The sequence below is a fragment of the Protobothrops mucrosquamatus genome, unplaced genomic scaffold (genome assembly GCF_001527695.2).
Source record: "Protobothrops mucrosquamatus isolate PMUCROS unplaced genomic scaffold, P.Mucros_1.0 scaffold656, whole genome shotgun sequence".
In the NCBI taxonomy this organism is placed as follows: Eukaryota; Metazoa; Chordata; class Lepidosauria; order Squamata; family Viperidae; genus Protobothrops; species Protobothrops mucrosquamatus.
This window is the reverse complement of record NW_015386945.1, coordinates 441,227-449,918: the sequence shown is the minus strand read 5'-3', so window position 1 is coordinate 449,918 and position 8,692 is coordinate 441,227. Positions and strand designations below refer to the sequence as shown.

General features: G+C 42.1%; 1 protein-coding gene across 1 annotated transcript in view; it reads right to left on the bottom strand.

The window, feature by feature from the left end:
• Positions 1-1,146: 1,146 nt before the first annotated feature.
• The window catches only part of NABP1 (nucleic acid binding protein 1), a 10,323-nt gene continuing 2,777 nt past the window's right edge, over positions 1,147-8,692 (bottom strand). The window contains exons 3-6 of the mRNA XM_015817934.1: positions 5,824-5,895; positions 3,272-3,347; positions 2,986-3,055; positions 1,147-1,424 (exon numbers count right to left, since the gene is read on the bottom strand). Coding sequence (XP_015673420.1) covers positions 1,237-1,424; positions 2,986-3,055; positions 3,272-3,347; positions 5,824-5,895 — 406 coding nt within the window. The 3' untranslated portion in view covers positions 1,147-1,236. The remainder of the gene's footprint in view (positions 1,425-2,985; positions 3,056-3,271; positions 3,348-5,823; positions 5,896-8,692) is intronic.

The window sequence follows — 8,692 nt, the reverse complement described above, 5'->3', positions numbered from 1 at the left end:
CTTCAGCCACCTGGGGAGATTTACGCTGCTTAGGAGGCTCATGATTTCAGTGGTGTCCCCCTTTTGTGGAAAAGATGAAAGCAGCATCACACCACTGCGACACTAGCCCTCTCCCTTTCATATATGCTGCATCCATCACAATTCATCTACAAAAAGGGTGGAGCCTTAGCACCATAACTGCTTTAATTATTCACCTCTTGAGAACAGTCCTGCATAATTTGCAAGCCTGAGATTCAATATTCTCATGCTCCAGTAGTGCAAATGGAAAATTTCCAGGTCTAGGACACTCTTTGGTTGTGTACAGGAAATCTTTCTTCTCTTCCCTGCACATAAACCATCTTGAAACCACTGCTTGCCACTTGGAATCAGTGGGGCTCGTAAAGCAGCAATCTGCAGAATCAACTGGTTTTTCCAGGAGATTCCACACCAGCTGGGAATTTAGACACCAAAAAAAGCCCTAAAGGACAAAATACCTTCCTTTGAGTATGAAAAAGCTTCAATCGCCGAAAAGGGTGATTAAAAAAAAACAGAGGTGTGTGTTTGAGGAATTTAAAGTTTTGTGGCATTTTTGAAAGGCGGGATTATCTGGTAAATATCTAGGATTTCTATTTTATGGAAGTTGGATTCTTATCAGCGTACATTTTTTGATAAGACACATCTGACTCTTGCTGTGAGATCAACCCCAACCAAATAACAAGTCAACCAGCTTGGACAGTTCATCTGCACTTATTGTTAGAAATTTTTTAATTGAGAATTGGCTTGTTAGATGGAACTTCTTCCTACCCATCCCCACCCCCACCCCCTAATTTTTACAAGCTCCCACACCAACTGGGATGCATGTCAGTCCCAGGAGCAGAAAGGAAACAAACACCTTAAGGCTGCATCATACAAGCTAAACCAAAAAAAACAACAAAAAAAAAACACTCATCCAGCCAAAACTGGGCCACCTTTTGGAAAACGGCAACTTATTATTTAACAAGGAAATCTATTTTCAAATAAGCTTCTATATTTTCACACATTTTGTTTCTGGGGTGATGATGCATGGTCAAGCAGCTTCACTGAACTCTGAATCGAGGGGGGGGCAGAGAAGTGAAAAAGTCCCTCCCCCCCCCCCGGCAACAGAAGGCTGAGAATCAGAAAGAAGAAATGTTTTCACAGTAAACCATAAATAAAAGTGCAGCAAGTGTTCAAGTAGGCTAACGAGGCTATGTGGACAGCGTGGAGTATTGGTTTTGGTCATCTTTTGCAGGCTCTGCGAGGGTCCCTCCCATTACTAATTGTGCTTTGTAAGGGACGAGCGTTATTAGAGTGCACAGGTGTGAGAGGAGCGGGACCCCGTCCGCCAGACCTCCCAGAACCTGCATAGGTGGGGGGGGCATGATTGTAAGCAGTTGACAGCTCCGGTCCAGTTGGCAAACCATTTCCTAAAAAAAAAAAAAAAAAGGAAACAATTTAAAAAAAATTATCTGCCATCAGACTTTCTATTTTCTCAGGCCTCACGTCTTTAGCAATGAAGACTGCTAATACTCAAAAGAGCCTGTTCTTAACTAGGGAGCATTTAGCCTTAAGTCGCTGAGAGCTGGTGAAATCACCAGTGGAGACCACAAAGTCCCAAGAGAGAGCTTGGCATGCAATGGTAATCAATGCACCAGAAAAACAAGCAGTTGACAGATTTAGTGANGTAGCTGGCAAGCGGCAGAGACGGAGCAGGCCGACCACCAGCTGGCCCAGCCCAAGGGAGGTAAGGCACCCGCCGGAAAAGGGGAAAAAAATGGCGGACAAAAAAAATGGCGGACAGCCTTGCTTGGCGACCCCCGTGAAATGGTCGATCGACCCCAAATGGGGTCCCGACCCACAGGTTGAGAACCACTGATCTAAGTCATTGTTTTCTAACCTCGGCAACTTTTAAGATGTGGGGGCTTGAAGATGATGGACTGGGGAATTCTGGGAGTTGAAGTTCACACATCTTAAAAGTTGTTAAAACTGAGAAACACTGATCTAGACAAATTGAAATATACGCGATGGTGCAAAATCTTTATTAGGTTTTAACTTACTGGGAACATTTGGCCACACAGATGGAGATTGTGTAACAAATGTTTTTTTATTGTACCCTGGATTTGGGTTAGATAGGGCTTCTGCATCAGGAACTTGCAGTTCTTCAAAATCAGTTCTCCATATGTTTTCCCCAGTACGTTGCCTCTTGATAAAATGGTTGATGTATGTGGGGCTATACTGAAGAAAACAGATGCCTGTCCATGATTTATTTGTTAAATGAAATTGTACAATGGGACATCTACCGTATTTTTCCGTGTATAAGATGCTATTTTTTCCTGCAAACACCCTGTTCAAAAATCAGGTGCGTCTTATACAAGTGCAGCATCTTATACACGGAAAAATAATGGTAACCTCCGCAGCCCAGGGAATGCCTGTGTGGGTTCTTTACATGCCGCCTGGTGCAGGTGTCAAGCCCCTGTGGGCTTGCCTCTAGCGGGAGGGGGGAGGGGGCAAGATGACTGGCCGGCCGAACTTCCAGATTTGCCACCTCAGCTGTTCGGCACTCCGCCGAACAGCTGATCAGCGCGGAGAAACTCACATGCTAGAGCGTCTTATACAAGGGTGTGTCTTATAGACGGAAAAATACGGTAGTACCAACATCTGACTGAACAAGCCATGAGTACTCTTCCCTGAGATTTGTTTAGCAAAGTTTTGGGGTTCTTTATTTATTTATTCAATTTCTATTAGCTGCCCATTTCAGTCAATGATTTTGGGGTCATTAAAAATGACTCCAAGTCTGGAGAGATAAAGTATACTTGCTGTTTAAATTCTGTATAAAATTTGCCTTTAATTATTATAGTTAATCTAGGAGCAAGCCAAAGTGAACTACAGTTTCTTATCTTTACTTTTTAAAACCAACCACAATTTAAATGAATGCATCTTTCCACATAGCCATTCAATGCTTTCTCCTACTTCCATACGCTTACTTACCAGTTGGCCCAAAAGTACAATTACCCGAATTAGCTGACAGGATGGAATTATTAGCCTGCTCACCCTGTGCCTTGGGGGAAAAAATGCAAAGGGGGGGAAAAAGACATCATGAAAACAAACCATTTTCCTTGAAAAAGTTATTTCCCCCCTCCCCTTGCTTATTTAAAAGCCAGTTGTTCCCATAAAGATGCAAAATACACTGCCGCGAAGAAAGACTGAAGAAAAACCTATCTTAAAACTGCTGACAGCAGACCCCAGAATGGAGCCGCGTGTGTGACAAACCTACCGCTTTACTCGACTGCCCAGGATGATCTGAACTGGGTTCACTAAAGTTGGGCACTTCTGAGTACACCATGCAGAACCTGTACAGAAAAAACACACTCATGAGAGAATGAAGTTTCTTGCCGCAACTATTTCTGCGACCTCTATCCGTTTTCCAGCAATAAACCTCGAGGCAGCCAAGAACGGGCCACAAGACTGCCAATGAGAAATACAGTACTCAGACCTGATGCTTTTCAGTGTTTCTCAACCTTGACAATTTTAAGGCATGTGGACTTCAACTCCCAGAATTCCGCAGCCAGCATTGCTGGCTGTGGAATTCTGGGAGTTGAAGTCCACATGCCTTAAAATTGTCAAGGTTCAGAAACACTGCTTTAGCTTATCCAAAGTTCAGGCTCTGAGAAAACTAAAGCCCGTAAAGGTGGCTTCCAAGTTTGCAACTTTGCTCACCATTTCTTCTGCTGTAGATTAGATGCCCGTATTTAACATTCTAATCATTTCTGCGGAAGGATAACGCAACCAGGGCTGCAAGCCTTTTGTACGTTTCCCTGAGAGTGAGATCCACTGAATCGTGAATGCCTCACTTGTATGAAAACATGCCTCGATCTGAGCCCTACAGAGAAGACACAGTAAGGCCAGTGTACAACAAGTTCAAAGAGAAGTGTTTGGGATCAGTTAACATTCCAAATGCATTAAGTGCACCCAAAATTCTGCACATTAAAATTGCTCTTTAAAACCTCCTCTTCCAAACAACTGTATTTTGAGTCTGAGTCCCCTGTGGGATAGAATCGGTTAAGTGACGTCTCGCTCAGCAGAATGATCTTTCACACTAGCAAATCCGAAACAAATGCATTTCAATCTCTTGACGTCACTTAGGCTCCCCAAACTAAAATCAGATAGCCACCTATTTCAGAAATGTACACTAATCTTCTCTAAATCCAGATCGTCAGGAGATCAGCCCTGGTTTTGCTAAAATATACCCAACCCAATGCCATTTCTATTTGCAACACTTATTTTCTAGCAAAACTATTCGTGTTCATTTTTTCCCCTTTATGACAACATCCTACAAGTTTCAGAGACCCTTTGGATGTTTTGCTTTAATTAAAAAAAATGGAAGCAGAAATAGTGGAAGGTAATGGACTGTGAATAATCAGGTCACATTGCATAAATTAGGCTACGAGTATAATCACACAGAGGCCACTTAACATTCCAACTGTTAGAACTATGCTCTAAATATTCCTATCTATTCTAGCCTGGTTCACAATGCATGATTATCCCAGAATGACTGGAAGATGAATTATGGACCAATTATTCAAAAATTTGAGTGGGGTCACTAGCACATTAATCCTCATTTATTGAATACCCATAGCTAGCCCAATTCACAGAAAACAGAGCTAAAAGCCAAGAATTCTTCCACTGTATCTGACACAACGCAAGGAGAAACAAACATTTTCAGTAAATCTTCAAAACAGGGCTAAGCCTTTGATGATCATCTAATGCTCCCAATCATCATTCATGTCAAGATGAACCAGCCCCTGAAGTAAAAAAAAAAATCTGAACTGGTTCAATTCTTTGCTTCTAAAGGTTTATTACAAGTCTCAATGAACAGCCTACTTAAAGTTGATAAATGCTAGACAAGCCAACAGTCTGACTCAGGACCCCGTACATCTCAGAGACCTTAATTCAGTGGTTCTCAACCTTTTTAATGCCGCGACCCCAACCGGTCGTAAGTCAAGGACTAAACTGGTCATAAGTCGAGGACTAAACCGGTCGTAAGTTGAGGACTACCCAACCAGTCGTAAGTCGAGGACTTTCCCTGCCCGGGAGCGCCGCGCATGTGTGGTTCCGCCCCCTACGCCGGCCGAGGCGTAGCTGGCAAGCGGCAGAGACGGAGCAGGCCGACCACCAGCTGGCCCACCCCAAGGGAGGTAAGGCACCCGCTGGAAAAGGGGGAAAAAATGGCGGACAAAAAAAATGGCGGACAGCCTTGCTTGGCGACCCCCATGAAATGGTCGATTGACCCCAAATGGGGTCCCGACCCACAGGTTGAGAACCACTGCCTTAATTAGAACCTAAAAGATTCTGCTACATAGAGGGGGAAATTTACCTTTACACCCCTAGAGAGGCTGACTCCTCCAGGACAGACTGGAGCTCAATACCAGAGTAGGATGTGGAAGCTCGCATTGCGGCTGCCTCTACCGTACCTGGCCTGTGGATAAATAGAGGTCTTCAGATTTTCGTGCTCCAAGTCCTTGAAAGTGACAATGTCTTACCCCAACAAAAGGCTAAACTTACCTGCTTACAACTATACTCAAAAGACAGAAATTGTGCTGGATGGGAAAGATTGATCAAGATGTCATTTCTTAGTACTGAAGTTGAAGTTCCTAAGTTCTATATTCCTCCACCCCACTTTCAGGCAGAATAAAACAAAATAAAGTTGGATCAACACCACAGAGGAGGAGTAAACAGCAGAGATACTTTTCCTCTTAAGGCCCAGACTTTGCCTTACCTATCAGGTTTCAAACAATAAACAGATTATGTGCAAAATGAGATACTCACTCCCCAATTTTTTGCAGGTCACCTCCCCTTCCGGTATAAAGTGTAAGGCATCCTTTCCACAGAGAGGCATACCTAAGGAAGGAAACACAAGCAGCATTATGGAATGGATGGAATCCAGGAGAGAAGCAACCTGGAATTAAGGAAAAACTTCCTAACAGTGAGGACAATTAACCAGTGGAACAGCTTGCCATCAGAAGTTGTGGGTGCTTCATCACTGGAGGTTTTTAAGAAAAGACTGGACAACCACCTGTCTGAAATGGTACAGGGTTTCCTGCCTGTACAGGGGGTTGGACTAGAAAACCTCCAAGATCCCTTCCAGCTCTATTCTGATTGAACTATTAGACACTAGGAAAAAAATGGACTGACGGTGCAAGTTTTATCAGGATAAAACATAAGCCATCATTCATCAAATGCCATCACATTTATCATCACACTCTTTAAAACTGGAGAGAACAATAAAAAATACACTTGAAGCACTGAAATGTTAAACCTGGATTTGCCTTATATTAATTGCTGACTTCTATACTTTGGCTGTAATTAAGAACCAATTGGATAACTTTATTTTATCAAGTTAAAGAATTAAACAACTGACATTTGCATTAAGTGTGGTTCCTATTTCTACTTTATGCCTCTGTTTGGCCCTTGAGACTAGACTCATAATTCAACAAAATAACTCTTTACCAAGATTTCACTGAGGCTGATAAAAAGGGGACAAAAACACCAACTGCTTCTAAAAATTAATATCGCTTCTAAAACTTTTGCACAGATAGCCAAAGTGTTGTGTTATCAATCTTTAAAGAAGTTATCCATCTCTTTGTGTGAGTCACGTATTACTTCTTCTAAAATGCAAATAGAAAGCAGCTCTAATATGGTATTGTGCCAAGTTGCCATATGAAGGGCTTACAAATTAGCTTAAGGGTAAAATCTAGTTGCACAATGATATAGAAGCAAGTCTCGCGTTATTGTTCCCAAGTAAGCAGCCATGACTCTGTTTTACACTTAAGCCAAAGAATATGTTCCAGCCTCGTTCAGGATATATCATATTTGCATCCAAACCTCTGTCCAAGGTATGCTAAATGTGGAAATGGGTGTAGGGTTATTCCATTTCATCGCAGCTGCAGATTATAAGGCCAGTTATACTGGAAGGAATAGTTTTATGTCCTGAGCAGGATATCATGAACTTGATAGACAAAAAGGTCCAAAGACAAATCACCCCAGTTTAACTACAAATTACTTACTGAATGAGTCTTACTAGTGGATAATTGTAGTCTAATATGCAATGAGAAAACATTATCAGGAAACATGTACTAGACCAGCGGTTCTCAACCTATGGGTCGCGACCCCATTTGGGGTCGATCGACCGTTTCACGGGGGTCGCCAAGCAAGGCTGTCCGCCATTTTTTCCCCCTTTTCCGGCGGGTGCCTTACCTCCCTTGAACTGGGCCAGCTGGTGGTCGGCCTGCTCCGTCTCTGCCGCTTGCCAGCTACGCCTCGGCCGGCGCAGGGGGCGGAACCACGCATGCGCGGCGCTCCCGGGCAGGAAAAGTCCTTGACTTACGACCGGTTTAGTCCTCGACTTACAACCAGTTTAGTCCTCGACTTACGACTGGTTTAGTCCTCGACTTATGACCTGTTGGGGGTCGCGGCATTAAAAAGGTTGAGAACCACTGTACTAGACCATTCTAATTGAATGAGCAGCCACAGGGGCAAGTGTCAATTAACAGAGCTGCGTGCTGAATTGGATTCAAGTAAAAAAAATGATCCGGAGCATGGGAAGGTGCCAATACAATACCAATCAGCAATTCCTTAAAACCACTTCCTTTCCTCCGATTACACGAATAACTGTGCAAAACTGACCAAAGGCTTCTGAAGAACAGTGGTGTTACCGGCAACCGGAGTTGTATTTATCACTGCCACATCACTGATTTTCTACTTTTTAAAAGCATTTCTTCTACTCAAAACATGTCATCGTTACAGGTATTGTGCAAGAAGAGCCACCCTATTGGGTCCATAAATTCTCCTCAGGAAATTCATAGCTGATGCAATTTGGCCAGGATATACATTGTTGTGTATTTTTAATTTCTAACATAAAAAAATAAAGACAAGCTCAAACAATTAATTATAAAAAGTCACTGAAAGTCTAACTAACTGGAATGTGATGAAGCAGCTTAAGTCCTTGTTTTTAATACTAACTGGCAAATAATTCAACAAGGCCCTCCCTGAAACCTTTTAGCTATCTTTAGACTGAATTTGACGTAAAAAATGCAGGATACCTATAATAAATTAAGATGATTTATTGCTAACTATTAATTGTGTCTCTCTCCATTTTAAAATAAGCCAGCTTTCTCAGTAATACTTGATGGAGGCTCTCTAACAGAAGAGGCAGATATAGCTAGCTGCAACAGGAACGATGTGTTACAAATCACATTATATCAGATCTCAATCCTTTACTATATCTTATTTCAAAGGAGCATACTACCAGTATATCTAAGCAATCAGAGCCATTTACAGTCTGTGTAAAGACTCCAAAGAATTGCCCTTATTTATAAAAAAAAAGTCTGAAAACGTTCGCCTTACAGAGCCTGTTTTATTGAAGATGCTGGAGGGAGGAAGTCTTGAATTTTCAACTCCATAAGAAACCCTACTTTGGGCCAACTCAGATACTGAAAAATTTATTTATTTATTTATTTATTTAATCCCATTTATACCCCGCCCTTCTCCCGAGGGACTCAGGGCGGCTTACAGGTAAATAAAAACAGTACAATACAATAAATATCTCTAAAAGCCAAATTAAAATATATATTAAATAACCTGTATTAAGTTTAATATTATAAAATCCCTTTAAAATCCCTATAAAATCCCCCCCTAG